The following is a 21,693-nucleotide window of genomic DNA, read 5'->3' as shown; positions in this document are numbered from 1 at the left end:
TGTGGAAGCATGGTTGAAAAGCAATGTCTGACTTTCATTTGTTCATTTTCATAGACTATTGATTTATTATTACTTTTGTCAGATTCAAGTTTTTTCTGTCACCATTGTGGGTTTTTCTGTCATTAAACGAGGAGTACCAACAATTTTGACTACGTGTGTAGCAGTGGCATACAGCGATCTTTGGCGATACAACCAGTGTCTCGGACAAAGCCGCTGTGCATCTAAGTTATACTTTTTCAATGTTCTTCTTTGTGAATCCAACTTTGGACAGAATGGACTAAATCAAAGAAAAGTAAGATAGAAGTCACAGATCCTGAAATCAATCCAACCGGAAAACCAAGTACAAAGTCAAAATAAATGCAGAACTTTATCCATTATCAAGAAATGATTAATACACATCAGGCAGTACCTACAGAGGATGACTGCTTAGGCAGCAAATGAATTAATGATGTGCTATCACTAACACACACTCCAGGGTCGACGATGTGAAGTGATGCAATGATAGGGAGACTAATAATATGATATGTATATTTCTCAGAACATAATTTATTAACATGGTTTTCTATAAAACACAATTTTGATTAACTCAAAATCAGTTTATTCTCATCATGAATGTCTGAATTCATAGTTTGTTCCAAGTGCAGGTCATTGCATTGCTCAACTGTGGGTCACAGTTTTTTTCCATATTTAGTACAGCAAAAGCTACTAAGAAAGACATTATGTAGAGGCCCTTGAGAATGCCTAGTGTGTACCTGTTGTAGTTGATTTGACAATTATGGGTTGTCTGCCATGTTGATTCTTTCTTTCCTTTTAATATTGTTTTTCTAATGTAGCATACATTTCCCATGATGCAAAGGTTCTGGGGTCTTATCACATTGCACTAACTATATTACTTAAATAGAATTGCTGTCTTCAAACCCTGCAGAGCTTGCATGTATTATATATGATGAAACTTCAGTCTGTCTTCCCTGCCTCCTGCTTTTGAAAGATTTCTCTTTGTCAGCTCTTACAAGCAAGAGGCAGAAAGTCAAGCTAAAGCTGCAGACTATAGAAATACATTGAAAATTCTGCACATAGCACATACAGGTAGTAAAGACAGACAGTGTGAGATTTTATAACTCTACATCTAATCATTATATAAACTCACCTAGTATAACACTGCTTTGCTATATATTTCAGAAATTATATCCTGACCCTTTAGGCTGGGTGAAGGCAAGAGTATGAAAAATCCTTAGAGTTTAATCAAGAAAATGCAGACATTTTTTTTAATTTACATCCAATTTTCAGCTCTGTGCCAGTTCTGTGTCGATTTTTTATGTCCGTGTGACATCCATATACAATTCATTTTCATACACCTACATTAAAAAATCTTTATGATCAAATATAGTTTTCTAGGTATATAATAGAAATGTATCCATAAAAATCAGATGCCACTCAGATGTTCCATGTGGAATCCATCCCCCCTCATAGGCTTGAATGGGCAGTTCTCATCTGAGACTCAGAATAAGGCCGGGGTCACACTGGCGAGGAATACGGACGAGTGAGAGGCGTTAAAAGCACGCATTACACACGGACAAATTATTCTCTATGGGTTTGCTCCCAACAGCCGTATATTTCTCATCCGTATTCTACAGTCCGTGCCAATCGCAGCATGCTGCGATTGTCAGCGTACTACGCCCGTAATACGCCAATGCAAGTGTATGGGTGCGCAAAAAATATGGATTACACACAGACAAAACATGTGACTTGCGAGAAATACGCACCCGGTGTCTTTTAGAAAAGCCGGCAATTCAGTGCGCTATACGGTAAACTCACACTGACAGGTTTAATAAAGAAAGAAAGAATAGATATATACACATAGAATGCATATATATATATATATATATATTGTGATAAAACACTCCGGGATCGCCTTTGCTGGGGTCAAAGGTCACGTGCATTCAGCATGAAACTCAGGCGCAGAGCTGGGATTCGGGTGTAACTGACCCTGGGTCAGGTTTATTAACGGTGAAAGCAATGCAAAAGGAAATAAAACATAAAACAAATCCTTGCTTGTCCGGCACTAACTAAACAATGGACAACCTAACTACCAACTGGCGGGCTTCTCCCGTCCAGCCAAACCACAGTTGCAGTGGGCACTGCTTCCACTCACGTGTGTCTCTCACACAGATAGGCTCTCTGTGTTCCCAGGCTGATACACTCACACAACCACCTGGCATCCTTTTATATCCGCCTCCCATTATTCATTAGTAAGCAGGTGTGATACTGACCAGACTAGGCCACATAGGAAAGGAATCTGGGCGAGATATACCTGCCCTCATCCACTATTCCCACATGATTCTCACATATCCCCCCCTTCTGCTCAGACCACTCCGGTCGAGCAATGACACCCGCCAAACAGTGCACTCGGGACAGGGCATCTGCATTCCCCATCTGTACCCCTGGGCGGTGCTCCACCTTAAAAGTGTAGGCCTGCAGGGCAAGGAACCACTGGGTCACCCGGCTATTCCGTTCCTTGTTCAAGTGCATCCACTTGAGAGGGGCATGGTCAGTGATCAGCCTGAACTTTCGGCCCACCAGGTAATATTTGAGGGCCTCTAGAGCCCAGTTAATGGCGAGGCACTCTTTTTCCACGACTGCATACCTTTGCTCATGTTTATTCAGCTTCCTGCTGAGATAGAGGACTGGGTGTTCCACTCCGTCCCTCACTTGTGAGAGTACGGCCCCGATACCTGTATCAGAGGCATCCGTTTGTACCACAAACTCGCTACGGAAGTCCGGAGTCACCAGTACGGGCTGAGAGCAAAGTGCCTGTTTTAGGCTATGGAAGGCGTCTTCAGCCGCTAAACTCCATTTAATCATGACGAAGTCTTTCCCTTTTGTAAGATCCGTCAGGGGGGTAGCGATGGCTGCAAAATTGGGTATGAACCGGCGATAATAGCCGGCGATCCCCAGGAAGGCTTGCACCTGCTTCTTGTTGACAGGTTGTGGCCAGTCCTGAACCGCCTGAATCTTATCAACCTGGGGTTTAACAACACCCCTCCCAATTACATACCCCAAATACCGGGCTTCTTCTAGCCCGATGTGACATTTCTTGGGGTTCGCGGTTAGACCTGCCTCCCACAGGTCGTCAATCACAGCTTGTACTTTCTGGAGATGAGTCTCCCAGTCCAAGCTGTAAATGACAATGTCGTCCAAATAGGCCGAAGTGTACTGCCTATGTGGCCTCAGGACTCGATCCATCAGTCTCTGGAAGGTCGCCGGTGCTCCGTGCAGTCCAAACGGCATATGCACATACTGAAATAGACCCTCTGGGGTAGCAAATGCCGTCTTTTCTCTGGCAGCCTCCGCCAGAGGGATCTGCCAATACCCCTTTGTTAGGTCTAGGGTCGTAATATACCGGGCTTTTCCTAACCGGTCTATTAACTCGTCGACCCGGGGCATAGGGTAGGCATCAAATTTTGAGACCGCATTCAGTTTCCTGAAGTCATTGCAGAACCGGATGGTGCCGTCCGGTTTAGGAATTAGCACAATCGGGCTGGACCAAGCACTGTGCGATTCCTCAATGACACCTAACTCTAACATTGCCTTCACTTCTCGGGAAACGGCTTCACGGCGCGCTTCCGGGATTCGGTAGGGCTTTACGTGAACTGTGACACCAGGTTCCGTTACAATGTCATGTTTCATTAGCGTAGTCTGCCCGGGTTTTTCTGAGAAAAACTTTTGGTTGTGAAGTAGAAACTGCCTGACCTCAGTCTTTTGCCGCTCCGAGAGAGTCTCTGCAACCCGTACCTCCGGTACGGTATGCGAGCAGACGGGACGGGCCAGCTCCGCTGACAAGGCAGACCGATCTTTCCAGGGTTTTATCAGATTTACATGATAAATCTGTTCAGGTTTTCATTTACCTGCCTGGTATACTTTGTAGTTTACTTCACCAACTCTTTCCTTAATCTCAAAGGGGCCCTGCCACTTTGCCAGGAACTTACTGTCCACCGTGGGGACCAGGATCAACACCCTATCTCCGGGTGCAAACGTACGGATCTTGGCGCCCCTATCATAGATTCTTTTTTGGGCTCCTTGAGCCTGTATCATGTGTTCTTTGACGATAGGCATAACAGCCACAATACGGTCCTGCATTTGTGTGACGTGATCTATCACTGTTTTAAACGGAGTGACCTGACCCTCCCAGGTTTCTTTTGCAACGTCTAACAGTCCGCGAGGACGTCGGGCGTACAATAACTCGAAAGGCGAGAATCCCGTGGAAGACTGGGGTACTTCCCTGATGGCAAAAAGCAAATACGGAAGTAAATAGTCCCAGTTCTTCCCATCCTTGTCTATCACCTTTCTCAGCATCTGCTTCAGAGTTTTATTGAACCGTTCGACCAACCCGTCTGTTTGAGAGTGATACACGGATGTGCGTAACGGTTCAATTTGTAACAATCGGCAGAGCTCCTTCATTACCCTGGACATAAAGGGGGTCCCCTGGTCGGTGAGTATCTGTTTTGGTATACCGACCCGACTAAACACATGCACCAGTTCCTTGGCAATCGTCTTGGTGGCCGTGTTACGCAAAGGGATGGCCTCCGCTTAACGAGTGGCATAATCCAAGATGACCAGGATATGTTGGTGTCCACGTGCAGACCGTGGAAGGGGCCCAACTAAATCCATCCCAATCCTCTCAAACGGGACTTCAATAATAGGTAGGGGTACCAAAGGGCTACAGAACCGGGGCTTAGGTGCAGAGGCTTGGCAGTCAGGACAAGACTCACAATATACTCGAATATCGTGATGCATGCCTGGCCAAACAAAACAGTGTAATATCCTTTCGGTGGTTTTCTGGACTCCCAGGTGACCTCCCATCACATGTCCGTGGGCCAGGTCGAGCACCTGCTGCCGGTAGGGTTTTGGCACGACTAATAGTTGCACCGTATCTTCCCCCTTTTTCTCTATCTGATAGAGTAAATCATTCTCCAGAACCATGTAAGGATATGCCAGCCTAGAGCCAGGTTCAACGGGTACCCCGTTTATCACTTTTACATTTGTCCTAGCCTGAGAAAGGGTAGGATCCTTTATTTGCTCGCTTTGGAAGTCATCTTTCTGAACTTCTAAATCCGGCAAACGGGGAGGTGGACGGCTGTCGGCCTCCTCCTCTTCCCTGGTCTCCTCCGTATCACCCGCCATGACTGAAAACGGGAACTGCAGGTCATTTCCCGCAGACTCTTCCCCAGAGTCTTCCGGGGAGACCTCTTCCAGGGGTTCGGGACCCACACGTGCCCTGGGAGAAGAATCATGTACACTATTACCCTGGGGTATCAACTGATTCTCCCACAATTGCCAGAAGTGGGGAAAATCCTGGCCCAGGATAACATCATGCAATAACGCCGGGACGAGTCCCACTTTATGTTTCACAGACCCATAGGAAGTTGTAATGCATATGACCGTGGTGAGGTACGAACAGGTGTCTCCATGCACACACGTTACAGAAAATTTGTCTGATGGTCCAGTCGGGGCTGACACCAGACTGGCCTTCACCAGAGTCACCACACTTCCCGAGTCTAACAATGCCACCACATTTTTGCCATCAACAGTTAAATCACACAAGTGTTTTTCCACATCCTTTTGACCGGCATTCACACTCACTACCCGTGCAACCATAGACATACGGTTTTTAGAGTCTGTGACGTCGCACTGCATGGGTTCAGTAGTGACCGGACAGTTCACAGCAATATGTCCCATCTCTTGGCAGCGGAAACACCTAACAGGCCCCTTGCTTAGACCATAGTTCGTTACTCTCGGCCTCGCAGTGCGGGCAGTCCCGTTTTCCTCCCCCACTGTCTTAGGGATTTTTCCATCTCCCCTACTCCCTGGAACAGTCTTACCGATTCCACGTGGAGATGATGAAGAACGAGGTGGGGTAGCGTCGTCTCGGAGTCCTTCCGCCACGGAGTAACGTTCAACCAGATCCACCAGTTGATCTGCCGTCGTAGGATTTCCATGGCTTACCCACTTCCTCAGGGCTGGCGGTAGAGCTCTCAGGTACTTGTCCATGACGACTCTCTGGATTATCTCTGGCGCTGTCAACACCTCGGGTTGTAGCCACTTCTTCGTCACGTGGATCAGGTCGAACATCTGTGACCGCGGTGGTTTATCCGGCTGATAAGTCCATTGATGCACTCTCTGTGCACGGACAGCGGTCGTCACTCCCAGCCGGGCCAAGATCTCGGCTTTCAGTTTGTCAAAGTCCTGCGCAGCTTCAGGCTCTAAGTCATAATAAGCCTTTTGGGCCTCACCGGAAAGAAACGGGGCAATCAGGCCGGCCCATTGTGCCTTCGGCCATTTTTCTCGTACCGCCGTCCGTTCAAATGTGGTCAGGTATGCCTCGACGTCATCTTCGGTCGTCATCTTCTGCCAGTACCGACTCACGTGAATCACTCTCGACTCGGCTTCCAGGTTAAGCTCAGGTAAGCTTGCCAAGCGCTGCGACACCTGCTGGAGAAGCGAACGATCGGTAACTGTCATGTCCACCAACTCCTTCAGCTGGGCCATCATCACCCGATTAGCTTCTTGCTGGACGGCGGTGGACTGTACCAGCGCTTTCACCACGTCCTCCATACTCATGCTTGCAACGTGATGCCCGCGTTCTCCACCACAATGTGATAAAACACTCCGGGATCGCCTTTGCTGGGGTCAAAGGTCGCGTGCATTCAGCATGAAACTCAGGCGCAGAGCTGGGATTCGGGTGTAACTGACCCTGGGTCAGGTTTATTAACGGTGAAAGCAATGCAAAAGGAAATAAAACATAAAACAAATCCTTGCCTGTCCGGCACTAACTAAACAATGGACAACCTAACTACCAACTGGCGGGCTTCTCCCGTCCAGCCAAACCACAGTTGCAGTGGGCACTGTTCCACTCACGTGTGTTCCCAGGCTGAGACACTCACACAACCACCTGGCATCCTTTTATATCCGCCTCCCATTATTCATTAGTAAGCAGGTGTGATACTGACCAGACTAGGCCACATAGTAAAGGAATCTGGGCGAGATATACCTGCCCTCATCCACTATTCCCACATGATTCTCACAATATATACATACGTCATTGTGACAAACATATATATATATTTATATTTCACAGAGTTCTTCATAGCAGAATAGCCGCTAATTAAATTGCCGGATTCTATCAAATAATTCCCCAACCCGAAATGAAATGACACATGGTTTACATTCAGTAAAGCATTTCATTTCATGTTTTTTTATATGTCCTTGACTAATAATTAGGTGAGGGATTGTGTGTAAAATTTGGGAGTTGTAGTTGTTATTTTAAGGGGTTAATTCTTTGTTAAAAGATGCGTGGGCTTCCCATTGCCCTATATTGGTGGCGAGTGGGTTAATCTAACAAAGGGTTAATGTCACCATTTGTTTGTAAGGTGACATTAACCCTTTGTTAGATTAACCCATTCGCCACCGCTACAGGGCAATGGGAAGCCCACGCATTTTTTAACAACGAATTAACCCCTTAAAATAACAACTACAACTCCCAAATTTTGCACACAAACCCGCATCTAATTATTAGTCAAGGACATATAAAAAAACATGAAATGAAATGCTTTACTGAATGTAAACCATGTGTCATTTAATGTTGGGTTGGGGAATTATTTGATAGAAGCCGGCAATTTAATTAGCGGCTATTCTGCTATGAAGAACTTTGTGAAATATAAATATATATATGTTTATCTCAATGACTTGTGGGTGTGTATATATATATATAGTATATATATATATATATATATATATATGCATTCTATGTGTCTATATCTATTCTTTGGTTTCTGTTAGAAACCCTGTCATAGGGCTCCATTATACAGTCATAGCCAAAAGTATTGACACCCCTGCAATTCTGTCAGATACTATTCCGTTTCTTCCTGAAAATGATTGCAAACACAAATTCTTTGGTATTATTATCTTCATTTAATTTGTCTTAAATGAAAAAACACAAAAGAGAATGAAGCAAAAAGCAAAACATTGATCATTTCACACAAAACTCCAAAAATGGGCCGGACAAAAGTATTGGCACCCTCAGCCTAATACTTGATTGCACAACCTTTAGCCAAAATAACTGAGACCAACCGCTTCCAGTAACCATCAATGAGTTTCTTACAATGCTCTGCTGGAATTTTAGACCATTCTTCTTTGGCAAACTACTCCAGGTCCCTGATATTTGAAGGGCGCCTTCTCCAAACTGCCATTTTTAGCTCTCTCCACAAGTGTTCTATGGGATTCAGGTCTGGACTCATTGCTGGCCACCTTAGAAGTCTCCAGTGCTTTCTCTCAAACCATTTTCTAGTGCTTTTTGAAGTGTGTTTTGGGTTATTGTCCTGCTGGAAGACCCATGACCTCTGAGGGAGACCCAGCTTTCTCACACTGGGCTCTAAATTATGCTGCAAAATTTGTTGGTAGTCTTCTGACTTCATAATGCCATGCACACGGTCAAGCAGTCCAGTGCCAGAGGCAGCAAAGCAACCCCAAAACATCAGGGAACCTCCGCCATGTTTGACTGTAGGGACCGTGTACTTTTCTTTGAATGCCTCTTTTTTCTCCTGTAAACTCTATGTTGATGCTTTTGCCCTAAAAGCTCTACTTTTGTCTCATCTGACCAGAGAACATTCTTCCAAAATGTTTTAGGCTTTTTCAGGTAAGATTTGGCAAACTCCAGCCTGGCTTTTTTATGTCTCGGGGTAAGAAGTGGAGTCTTCCTTGGTCTCCTACCATACAGTCCCTTTTCATTCAGATGCCGACAGATAGTACGGGTTGACACCGTTGTACCCTCGGACTGCAGGGCAGCTTGAACTTGTTTGGATGTTAGTGGAGGTTCTTTATCCAACATCCGCACAATCTTGCGTTGAAATCTCTTGTCAATTTTTCTTTTCCGGCCACATCTAGGGAGGTTAGCCACAGTGCCATGGGCTTTAAACTTCTTGATGACACTGCGCACGGTAGACACAGGAACATTCAGGTCTTTGGAGATGGACTTGTAGCCTTGAGATTGCTCATGCTTCCTCACAATTTGGTTTCTCAAGTCCTCAGACAGTTCTTTGGTCTTCTTTCTTTTCTCCATGCTCAATGTGGTACACACAAGGACACCGGACAGAGGTTGAGTCAACTTTAATCCATGTTAACTGGCTGCAAGTGTGATTTAGTTATTGCCAACACCTGTTAGGTGCCACAGGTAAGTTACAGGTGCTGTTAATTACACAAATTAGAGAAGCATCACATGATTTTTTGAACAGTGCCAATACTTTTGTCCACCCTCTTTGTTATGTTTGGTGTGGAATTATATCCTATTTGGCTTTAGGACAATTCTTTTTGTGTTTTTTCATTTAAGACAAATTAAATGAAGATAATAATACCAAAGAATTTGTGTTTGCAATCATTTTCAGGAAGAAACTGAGTATTATCTGACAGAATTGCAGGGGTGTCAATACTTTTGGCCATGACTGTATGTCCATTTTGCAAGGCGGCGAGAAAATCTCGCCATACAGATTGCATACGGATGCCATACGGATTACATACGGATGCTGACATGCGCAAAATACGCAACCACACCTTGCTTACGGATGACATACGGAGCACTATTTAGGGGTCATTCATCCGTATTACGCTTGTAAACTACGGACCGTATTTTGCGTTGGTTAGTGTGACCCCGGCCTTAGGCTGGAGTCACAATTAACGTATAAAAATACGGACTATATTGTGCGGTCGTAATACGCAGAAATGTTCCCTGAACAGTGATCCGTATGTCATCTGTTGTCAAGGTGTGGCCGCGTATTTTGCACATGTAAGCATCCATATGTGATCTGTATGGCATCCATATGCCGAGATTTTCTCGCAGGCTTGCAAAATGGACATATAATGGAGCCCAATGACAGGTTAAAACCCAAATGAAAGAATAGATATATACACATAGAATATATATATATATATACACATGTCATTGAGACACACACATATATATTTCATAGACTTCTACATAGCAGAATAGCCGCTAAATCAATTGTCGGCTTCTGTAAAATCAATACAAAACCCGACATGAAATGACACATGCTTTACCTACAGTAAACCATTTCATTTCATTTAATTTTTTAAATGTCTTTGACTAATAATTAGATTAGGGTTTGTGTGTAAAATATGGACATCTAGGTGTTAAATTAAGGGGTTAATTCGTTGAACAAAAATGTGTGGGCTCCCGCTGTAAAATTGCAACCCAAGCGGGAAAGCCAGTGAGTGAGGGCAGATAATAATAGCCTTGAGAAGGACCCGGCTACAAAAATCTGCCCCCAGACATGCCAGAAAGGGCGCATCTATAATGCGCCTTTTCTGGCACTTATCCTCTCTATTCCCATTGCCCTTTAGCGGTGACTAATATGTTAATATTAATGGGTTAATGTCACCTTGCTATTGGAAGGTGACATTAAGCCAATTAATAATGGAGACGTGTCAATAAGACACACAGACATTATTTAAAAAGTCTTTTAGTGAAATAAAGACTCCAAGTTTTTGACTATATTTATTCCTCTGCTAATCCATAAATAAAACATAGACCTGAAAAAAAATAAAACAAAAAAGCAACAATATCCTTACCTCTCTGCTGCTCAGTCAGGTCCCCCGCTGCAATCACAAGGGGTTAACTGGTTTACATCCGGACCGGTGCTAATGCGACCAGCCTGATGTAAACCACTGCCAGAATTAATTAGTTTATCTCTGCGCAGCCTCCCTGGCTGACCGGAGATGAACTAATGAGCATGGGAAAGTTTCTGCATTTTTTCAAACGCTCATCGGTTCACCTCAGGTCAGCCAGTGACGTCAGTGAGGCTGTGCGGAGTATATATATATATATATGTATTCTATGTGTCTATATCTATTCTTTCGTTTCTTTATTAAACATGTCAGCGTGATTTTACTGTATCGCAAAACGAATTGCTGGCTTTTGTTTAACCCTCCGTCAGGAACAATATTCGCACTAACTCGTAATGGAACAATGTGCCTGTCAAGCGCAGGCTATTAAAATGCCTAGAATATCTAATTTTCTCAATTTCAGTGATCTAAGAGTGATCAGAGACCTTCATAGGGATGTAATAAAAGAGACTACACATTATCAGGTGCAAAACAAACCCATTTACTCAACATAAAAGTAATAACTTTGATATACACAAATTTCAAAACTCCCACCAAATAGCCCCCAATGATATCAAGTAACGGTTATTAAAAAGAGAAAATTTTGGCACAAAAACATTTTCTTGGCACCTAGAATAATATTACACACAGAATTAATCTGAATTAGATCCTGAAGGTTCCCCAGAAAAAACACATTTGCAAAGCAAAGAGCAAGAATTGCAATACATTTTTGCATGTGTCAGGCAGATTGCATGATGACATTTGAGACCTTCATAATTAGAAAGCCTTCTGTTCCCACTTTCCATGGTGCAGGTGGTGCATCTCCTTCTTTTGGGAGGTGGTACAGGTGTTGGATTTTCAGTATCAATATCTGGGCGGAATCTTTTGAGCCTAACTTGAAGGCCAGAGGGGATTCCATGGTTTTCATACTTCTCCTGCGTAACTCTCCAAGCATTAGTTCATGGGCCAATTTTTTCAGGTTCAATCGTCTACGGAGTGGTTCAAGCTGGGTTTCAAGGTAAATGATTTGTGAATTTGTCATGATCCAGGACGGGATTTCGCTTTGACCCGTCCTGGTTAGACTATGGGTTAATTGTGCTGCCTCTCTCTGGCAGCAGGAGGCTATTTAGTGCTCACTGGACCTGGGTCCGGTGTCAGTTATACTCCTGCCCTCGGCTGAGTTAAGTGACCTCTTGTATACGTGTGCCTTGTGCCTGATATCTTGCTTGCTTGTTCGGTTGTGATCTGGTTCTGTCCCTGTTACGAGTTCTGCCTGACCCTCTTGTACTGCGCTACCTCTCGTGTATGACTCTCTGCTTGTGACCCGATTTCTCTCTGCTCGTCCCCTTGGTACCACGTCGCCCTCTTGTGTATGACCTTTGGCTCTGTCTGACTACCCATCTGTTTGTCCCTCCTGTACCTCGTTTGCCCGTACTGCTGTGACCTCTGTTTTGCCTGACTCTGAGTTGTTGTATGGTGTCCTGTCCTATCTGAATACAGGACGCTAAGCCCCACCCCCTTGCAGTCACATGACCATAGGTCCCGTGCAGACTACTCAGTTTCAGTGTCCGCAGGTCCCGTGCCTCTTTACTTTCCAGCGCTGACTGGACCCTGACACTATTAGCCTGAAGCACGCATGGTCACCTCTGCTGCCCTGCTCCACAGGTATCTGTTAGCACTGCTTCTGTACTCAGGACACGCGCACTGGCTCTATGAGCAAGTGCAGTGCGGTATCTCTGACAGAATTTATACCACCCAAATTTAGCATAGCGAAAAATATGACCATTGGCCAGCGCTTGGTGTTTCTGCTGACGCTGAAAGTTGAGCACATCTGATCAGCTGTATCAACACCCCCTTTGGTTTCATTATAAAATGTAATAATCTCTGGTTTTTGTTGTTCTTCAGATTTAGGATCGATGGCATCATCATTATGAAGCGTTGAGAGAAGTACATTTTTTTTTCGCATGGTACATAGGAAACCAAAACCTTTCCATCATGGAATGCAAACATACTGCTGTAATGTTTTCTCCCTGTCACAGTAACAAGCTGTGGCGGCAATTCTTTTTAATTTTTTCTTACAGTTCCGACATATGAAAGCTTCTGCGTTTTTAGATAATCAATAAGATCACAATTTGAAAACCAATTATCAGCAGTTATATTGCGACCTGATCCAAATAAGGGCTCAGACATTCTTTTCACAACATCAGTGGGTTTGTTGCTGACACAGTAAGGACCATCTGGCTGTTTTCCAGCATAAATTTCAATGTTGTATGTGTAGGTCTTACTGGCATCAACAAGGGCATACATTTTTATTCCGTATTTGCTAGGTTTTGATGGTATGTATTGACGAAATGCGCATCTGCCACGAAAACCAGGGAGCATTTCGTCAATTGTGACATTTGCCCCAGGGCGATAGTTTATCTTACAGTTTTCCACAAATTTTTGGAAAGCATCGCTAATTGGAGCAAGCCGGTCATATGTTTTACGTTCGGTTCGGGTAGTTCTGTCATCAAACCGAAGGCAACGAATTAGAATCTTGAATCTTTTTATAGACATAACAAGGCTAAATTTTTCAATTCCATCACTTTCTATACCCCAAAGTTCCTCCAAACTTTGCCGATTTGCCCTATAAGCTCCTGCAAGGTATAATAATCCAAAAAATGCACGCAGTTCGATTTCATCCGTGGGCTTCAGGATTCTGTCACAGATGAATTGTGCTTTATATTGTCTATATATTGATTAGTGTATATGACAATAGAGTCCAGAATGTCATCTGTGAAAAAAGTATTCCAGCATTCAGCTGCATTTTTTGCATTACGTGCTGTTCCCATAACTGCAGGAAGGTGAGTGATAATGTTATGAGGTTCCATACGTTTTTTTTATGGGTGGATTCTTGTTCCATTTGTTTTTTTTTATCTTTTTCCATATAATAAGATTCTATATCTTCTTCCTCCTCATCACTGTCACCATCTTGCTCTGTTTCAGAATTTAGTTCACAGACTTCCACCTCATCATGAGAATCAATCTCACTTTCTTCAAAATCCTCATTCATTTTGGGGTCTGCATCATCATCATCATCTAACAGCATGTTTCCCACTTCCTCAACATGATGGGGTTTTGAAAGATGATACATTTTCTTCTCCATTTCAGAAGATAATCTGAAGCAAGAGAGAGAATATGCATTAGGGAACAATGTGCCTGAGAAGCACACTTTCATTTGTAAGAAAATCTGCCTTATTTATATGAAATATCCACAAACCTTTCTCTATCCATTCATAAAACAAGCTAAATAAACAATAGTAATGACTAAAAACATTACATACCAACCTTATAAAGTGTGATGCGTTCGGGAACAATGAACCTGAGAAGCCAGCACAGCTATATCTTCCTTTCTGAAGCTCTGCAGACCAACTGTGGTATCAGGTTTCACACAGCAGCTAGAGCCAGGAGACTATCTAGAGGGAGGGGGTTTCCTGAAAATCTGATGAGAAGGGAGAAATGAAAGTAGAAGAGCTGCACCTGTCAGATCCATTCTTCCTGACGGAGGGTTAAAGGACACCGATGCGTATTTCTCGCAAGTCACATGGGTGGACTGTGTGTAATCTGTTATTTTCTCTCCCCCATAGACTTGTATTGGCAATTCTGAGCCGTGATACACGTACAATCGCAGCATGCTGCGATTTCACTCGCACGTAGAAAATGTGTGAGAAAAAATTGGATGATGGGAGCTGCCCCATAGATTATCATTGGGACGAATGGAACGCGGTTTTTTATCGCTTAGCACTCGTCCGTATTATATGCTCGCGTGACTCCGGCCTAAAGTAATGCATTCTGCAATTTTTTTTCCTCTTGGACAGTTGGAGCGAGAAAAAAATAATTCATCTTAACATCCCTATTGAATAACATGGGTCATTGTGCTGTCTATGTACTCTCTGATTAAAAATGGGACAGCACACTTGCAATTGATATGCTCGTCTGTATGAGCCCTTAAAATTAACCCTGAATTGCAATCCACGCTGTGATTGAAAAAAAGTATTCAAGAAAGTATTGAAAAAATCAAAAAATCATTCAAAAAGCATAAATAGCCTTTTTTTAAAGTCCGAACTATAAAGCAAGTCATAAAACAACAAACAAAAAAAAATCAGGCATCAAGGACACATAAATTACACCAATTAAAATTAGAGTTAGTCCCTCAAAAATCAAACCCTCAAACATCTGTCGCTAAAAAATTAAAAACGTTATAGCTCTTAGAATATAGCAACACACAAAAAACATTTTTTTATTTTATAGTAAGAAAGTATAACTAAACAATGCTGTGGTTTGGCTGTGAGAGAAATGTGAAAGCATTGCGGCTTTAAGTCTCCTCACCTCGACATGCTTAGCATGTCATTCTCCGCAAGGAGAAATGATACTTCTTGGATATCGGTCAGACGCCTCTCTCACAGCCAAACCAGATCTCCCACTTTGCACTGATGAGGGGCAGTACCCCGAAACACAGTGTCTGCAAATGGAGATTCTGGCTTGGCTTTTATCCTAAGTCATGTAACTAGGCTCGTTAAAGGGTCAACATTGACTTTTAGGATTGCTACCTCCAATAGGTGGCACTAGAGTTCTAGTCCTCTTCCTCTCTGAAGAGACAATTTGCATAATTAGCATAGTTGATTATCTTCTCCATTCTGAAGGGCAGGGTCGGACTGGCCCTCCAGAGAACCGGAGGATTCTCCGGTGGGAAAAGGCACGTACATCTGCTGGCGTACAGGGCCGTCAGCTGCCTAGGGGCCCCGCTGCCCCAGGGGCCCCAGCCAGTGGCGTGTTGCTAATAGTGGCACACTATGCAGCTGCTATGGGGGCTGTGAGACAGGGAGGCCCACCTGGCGCCAGCGGTGGAGCAGCGGGTGACAGGAGGCAGGAGCCGGCTGTTGCGGCTAAAGCCTGTATCCGCTGCTAAAGAGAAATATTCACTGCCCCCCACAGCTATAGATGCCGATACAGTTGAAAGCAATGATGGAGGAGAGGGTGTTAGATGATGATCCCTCTCCCATCATTCCCCTCTGCCTCTGACACAGCCGCTGCGCAACTATGTCATTTCATAGCGCACCATGCTGTCTGTGCTGGGTGGACGACAGTGCAGCTGCTGAAATCGGAGTGCGGAGATCAGTGGGGGAACAAGGAGGAGAGGTGAATATTGTGTTTTGTTTTTTTTTATATATAAATCAGTGAGTGAGTGCTGAAGGCCATAATACTGTAGAACTGTGGGTCTGGATTATATTCTGTGGAATGGGGGCTGCATTATACTCAATGAGGGTCTACATTATTTTCTATGGGGGGCTGAATGATGCTATATGGGGGGGCCGCATTATACCCTATGAGGGGGCTACATTATATCTTGAGGGTGCTACATTATATTCTATGGGGGGCTGCATTGTACTATATGAGGGGCCTGCATTATACCCTTTGAGGGGGCTATATTATATTCTATGAAGGGCTAAATTATTCCTTATGAGGGGGCTACATTATATTCTATGAGGAGGTTGCATTATACCCTATCAGGGACTACATTATATTTCATGAGGGGGCTACATTATATTCTATGATTCTATGAGGGGGCTGCATTATATTCTATGGGGGGGGCTACATTATATTCTATGAGGGAGGCTACCCCAACCCATGCTATATCATCAAGACATGTACTACCTTATATTAGTGAGTGTTTTATCGCACAATTGGTGGTCTTGTATTTATTTTTATGTAGCTACATAGTGGGACCCTATAATGGTTTTCTCAGGTGGGCTCAAGGTGCTCCAGTCTGACGCTGCTGAAGGGTCATTTCTGAGCCCCACTCTCAGACTTGTTGTGGGTCTCAATGGCCAGTCAACTGCCAATCATCAATTTACCATCTATATGGTAAAGTTTCTCCTTGGGGAGAGTGACATACTGGCTCTTCTGGGAAATTTAATATGCAAATTGTCTCATTAGAGCGGAAGAGGACTTGAATGCAATAGCGCTACCTGTTGGAAGCAGCAATCCTACAAGTCACAATCGACCCTTTAATGAGTCTTGCAATATGATTTAGGATAAACGTCAATTCAGAATCTCAATTTGCAGACATGGTGATTTGGACTATTAGCCCTCGTCAGTGCAAAGTATGAGAACTGATTTGGCTAGGTGAGAGGCTCTGGACTGAGATCTAAGGGGTAATGTTTCTTCTTGAAGAGAGTGACATACTGGCTGCAATATTTGAATGTCTATTTGGTAGAAGGATGATAACTTAAAATGATGGTAAAAATCCTATAAGCTGCATGTGAGTATACACAAAAATAAACAAAGTGAAGATGGGTTGGTGTTATGAAAAGGTCACCGAGGAGGATGGCAGGAATAGGCTAGGCCACCAGGAGACCAGAAAGGTTGGTCACTTAGCGAATTGCAGACCCCTAATCCTAACAACACAACTAACAGTAGCCGTGGAGCGTACCTACGATGCCCTAGATGCCTCGACACAGCCGGAGAACTAATTAGGCCTAAAGCAAGACAGGTGAAATCTAAACTGCCCCGTAGTAGAACCCCAAACAAATAGATAGCCCCCAAACATATATTGTCGGTGAGACCAGATGAGGGACAAACACAGGCAGAAAATAGACTGAGCAAATGATGGGGCCCAAACTGTCTAGATAGGATAGGAAAGGAAAGACACTGTCTGAAATCACGCAAAAACCCTAAAAAATCCAACACGTCTGATGTACAAAAAACACTGAGGTCTCACGACCTCTCCCCCACTATATCAGCATTCTGGTGTAAACTGGCAGCAAAGCAAAAGAGACTATTATAACAGGGGACTGAACAAACTGACACAAGCTGTAATATATGGAGTGGGGTCCAGCACAGCCCCAACAGGGAGCACGCTGAACCCGCACAGCAAAGCAGAAAGAGGCAAAACCAGATCAGATGCAAGGATTAGCAAATAGACAACTTAACTGAAAAATGCAGGATCAGGCAGGAGACAGCAGACCTCAAGTTGCACAGGAAGAACTAATCACCAGCAACAATTGAGGGAAGCCTGCTCACTTAAATACTCCCAATCAGTAACCCCAGATTTCCAATCATCATTGTCAGGTGGCAGACCTCTATCAATTCGGCCAGCTCCACTACCCACAGTAACCACCAGAGGGAGCCCCGACTCAGAAGTAAGAGAATTCACAACAGGTTGGCAGCGGAAGGTTTTAGGGCTGTTGATAAATGAGAAGTTGAAAAGACTATATTTTTCAACAAATAAAAATGTCTGCCATCGTTTCTTTTGGGAATTACATATTTATATTTGGAACTTTTACTATACTCACATGTTTTTGCCTTATTCTATAGAGCGATATGTATATCTATTTTTTATGAATCTGAAAATGTCACTAAGGCTATGAAAATCTGCATTATGAAACTGTGAAGTGTGATAGTAGTGTCACGCTCGAACACAGGTAAGTCTGGCAGATGGCACAACATAAACCAACAATGGGATGGAATAGAGAGAGGAAGGCCCTAACAGTAGGGAGCAAGGGATGGGACACCTCCTGACTCAAACATGTGCCTATCCCTAAGCTCCCCTAACGCCCTAAGCGGGTCCTTCCTCCCGTCGCCATCACATGCCTATTCCCTGATTGTCACCTTAGTATTCCCTGGCTAGTGCAATGGCCGGCAAGGACGCTAATGTCACCACTGCAGATGGTAAACAACAAAGGGGAAATGACAAACACAATACAGAAAGAGACAGGGAGCTAATACTCAACTACTGCCTCTGCTGTAGCTCCAAACAGTTGAGGACATGGCACCAGGAACCCAAACTCCACAGAAACATCAGATACACCACTGACACCAGAGAGCTCCTTAACTCCAGGCTGGTCTTCATAGAATAACTCTATTGCCGACAGTCAGCTGATGTGTCATGTGACAATTTAAAGGATGGTTGGAGTGGTCACCACCCACACCGGCTGACCAGCAACAAAGCAGCTGCCAGCAAGGATGCTGAAATTAATCCTTGTTGGCCTAAAAAGGAAAAAAGCTACATTTAAATTATAACAGAACCAGAGCTGGCACAAACCCAAAAATGAATCGTGACAAGTAGCTCATGATGGGGTCTGGAATCTGTTATTTTATTACACTTTATTGTCTTGCGGCCACCCCTATTAGACTACAGCACAGGGCTTCCACTTTCTTTTTCTTGTAAGTAGTGCTCCTTTGCACAGAGCGGTCCTTTATCACAAGAGCATGTTCTTAGCTCTGCTTCTGGACATCTTCAGTGCTACTGTGGTTCTCTGAACTTGCTTCATATAGCCGTATCAGAGTTTTCACCATTGGATCAAAGATGCCGCAAGTCTGAACTGTCAATCAAATCAGGAGCACTCGCTTTCCAGCAAGCAGGAAGCTGGGAGGCTGGGGAGTGCTGTGCCTCTAAACATTGAAGTTGGGACAACCTCTTTAAATCAGTTATCAGATCTGGCACCATTTATACTTGGAACGGTATAGCACACTTCTACATTTAATATCACAGTTGAAATTTTGATATATCAGATCCCTCAAGTATAAATCAGAACTGGGCAATATGGAATGACCAGGTCACAGCAGTCAGAAATGACCTTTTTTGGAAACCGTGTAATGAGTCCTTTCCTGATCAGCATTAATAAAAAAGGATTGTACATAATTGGTATTTTACAGATCACAATGTCATTCTCTATTGTATTAATATTTGGACAGTTACACAATTACATTTATGGGATCCCTTTCTTTTCCAGGAGATAATCACCTTATTAATCTTCTTAAGATGCTGAGAACCTGTTGCTACATTTCTAAATCCACCACTGCCTAAGACACATTGTACCTCTCCATCTCAGTAGCATGCCATCATCTTCTACCATAAAATTCAGCACTGTCATTCTTGCTTGAGTTGGTAATTACAGTGTTACGTAGCACAGCTTTGGTCTCTAGGTGGACTTCATTTTGAAAGCCAGCATGGTCTGCCATTCCTCATTTCCGCTTGGTAACCCATACTTATCCCATCTTTCTGCCTTTTAAATGCACTCACGTGACCTCCCAAATTACAGCTTTAAGGTCACTGTTGACTTCCAAAGGTTTCCAAGCACCTACCACACTGAGCTGGCAGATCCTGTTGTCAAGATCTTAACTGCAGAGATCTGAGCATTCAGAATAAATCCTTTTATTCCATAAAGCCGCCTTGCTACTATTACCATTTTGTCTCCAAACCTCTGAAGCAGCATAACATGTACTGCCTACAAGACAACAGCCCACCAGCATAATCCTGGTAGTAAGGATTATTACTATGCATTATACCATCCTTGCTCACTAATCTACGGCAGCAGTGTTATATGAGGTCTAATGAATAGTCCCTGGGTGGCACAGGGCTCTGAGGTTAGTACTATCACAGCCTGGGGCCAGAGGTTTCCGTCTGACATAGACACCTGCTACTTGCATTTTGCACATTCTCTTTATGTTATTTTCCTATGGGCAGTATGAAACTGAGCGGTTAATGGGTTTCCTAAGATATTGACCATATTGAGGGTGTCTGTGGTAGTTATATCCGATTGTGAGACCTTCTGAAGACATGGATGTATGGAATAAATATCAATCTGAAATATAATGGCATAAATAAACATAATAAACAAATAAATATACAATATAGCAGCAGATATTTGGCTAGGCTCACTGTAACATATATCATTATAGGAACTTCTGCAATTCCGAGTCCTATTAATTTTTATTTTGGATTTTGCTTGGTTTCCATTCGGGAGACTGTCCACTTAATGAAATAATTATGCCCGCTGCGCTTTTTCTTCTAGCAAAAATGGTCGAACTTGCAACGCAGACAAGTGTGAACCAAATCATTTTTTAGTTACATAGGTTGAAAAAAGACTTAGGTTCATCAAGTTCAACCTTTTTCCACCAATTATACATTCTCTGCCACTAAAATATCCAGAATCAGATGCATAAACAGACTCTAAGAAATGCAAACGAGAAGGCTAGGAGCCTTACCTGATGCTTGGGACCATTGAGCAATCTGCTGCCTCCTAAACTTTTCACCTTCTTCCACTCCATAGTGTTCTTGTGCTTGCAGCTAATAATACTGCAGGGATTATTCCTCTGGCATTTAGTCACAGTTGTGTAGGCTCATTTCTAGAGAAGCACTGGTGCTGGCATCTCTCCCTACATTCTACATGACAGCTATTAGCAACCTGCTGCCACCAAGAACCAATGCCCAGAGAAGTCCTGTGGGCAGGAGGCACCAAGAATATTCCACATCAGCAGTGTCTCCTGTACAGAGCTGCAGAAGAGAAAAAAATCAAGACTGTGAGGGAGAAAAAAAAACTTGACAGACCAGTGTTAATTCAATTTTGAAGCCACTCCTTCTTCTCTCATAGCTTGTCTAGATCATAAAACCAGAGGCAAGGTCACCAAGCAACCAGATCTCACGTCACTGTGGCAATAAAGTCCGCAGCGCCTAGTCAGTCCTACCTGCAGTGTGAACAGGCTGCTCTCTTATCTCTGCAGTCATTCCCCTCTCTCTCTGTATATGGATGAGGGCTGTCTAATGTTTACAAGTCACTTTTATGGAGGAGCGTCTCACTTGTTGGACTGTGAACCTGGTCTCCAGGCTATGAAATACATCCAGTCCACTATCGATACTGGCGATAGACATTGACCTCTGCGCTCTATATAAAATGATTTATACCTGTAGCTCCTAGTCCTACATATCTATATATCCCAGCTTCAGAGAGAAAATGCTCACAGCTCATGTTAAAGAAAACGACCGGCATGATGACCGTATCCGACCAACGGCCCAGATAAACATCCCTCATTATACCTTGGAAAAATCCCCCCATTCTTCATCTGTGTAGAGGTTAGAAGTGTTGGCGAGGCATCAGCAATATAATGCTCCAACACTTTGGCTACATACAAGATGACCATGTTGGTCTCAACAAGGTGAAGATGCAGTGCCCGTACTTTTTTAGCCATTGCCCAAGAAGC

The 21,693-nt window shown here is 43.7% G+C and overlaps 1 protein-coding gene across 1 annotated transcript in view; it reads right to left on the bottom strand.

Annotated features, from left to right (window-relative positions):
* Positions 1–20,978, bottom strand: part of PDE8A (phosphodiesterase 8A) — a 523,736-nt gene extending 502,758 nt beyond the window's left edge. The window contains exon 1 of the mRNA XM_073568515.1: positions 20,701–20,978. Within this exon, the coding sequence (XP_073424616.1) occupies positions 20,701–20,763 (63 nt within the window). The 5' untranslated portion in view covers positions 20,764–20,978. The remainder of the gene's footprint in view (positions 1–20,700) is intronic.
* Between the last annotated feature and the right edge of the window lie 715 nt (positions 20,979–21,693).

Source organism: Dendrobates tinctorius, unplaced genomic scaffold (genome assembly GCF_039654945.1).
Source record: "Dendrobates tinctorius isolate UK_male_01 unplaced genomic scaffold, ASM3965494v1 ptg000022l, whole genome shotgun sequence".
Taxonomy (NCBI): domain Eukaryota; kingdom Metazoa; phylum Chordata; class Amphibia; order Anura; family Dendrobatidae; genus Dendrobates; species Dendrobates tinctorius.
Note: the sequence above shows the minus strand (reverse complement) of the source record. Positions and strands in the feature narration are given on the sequence as shown.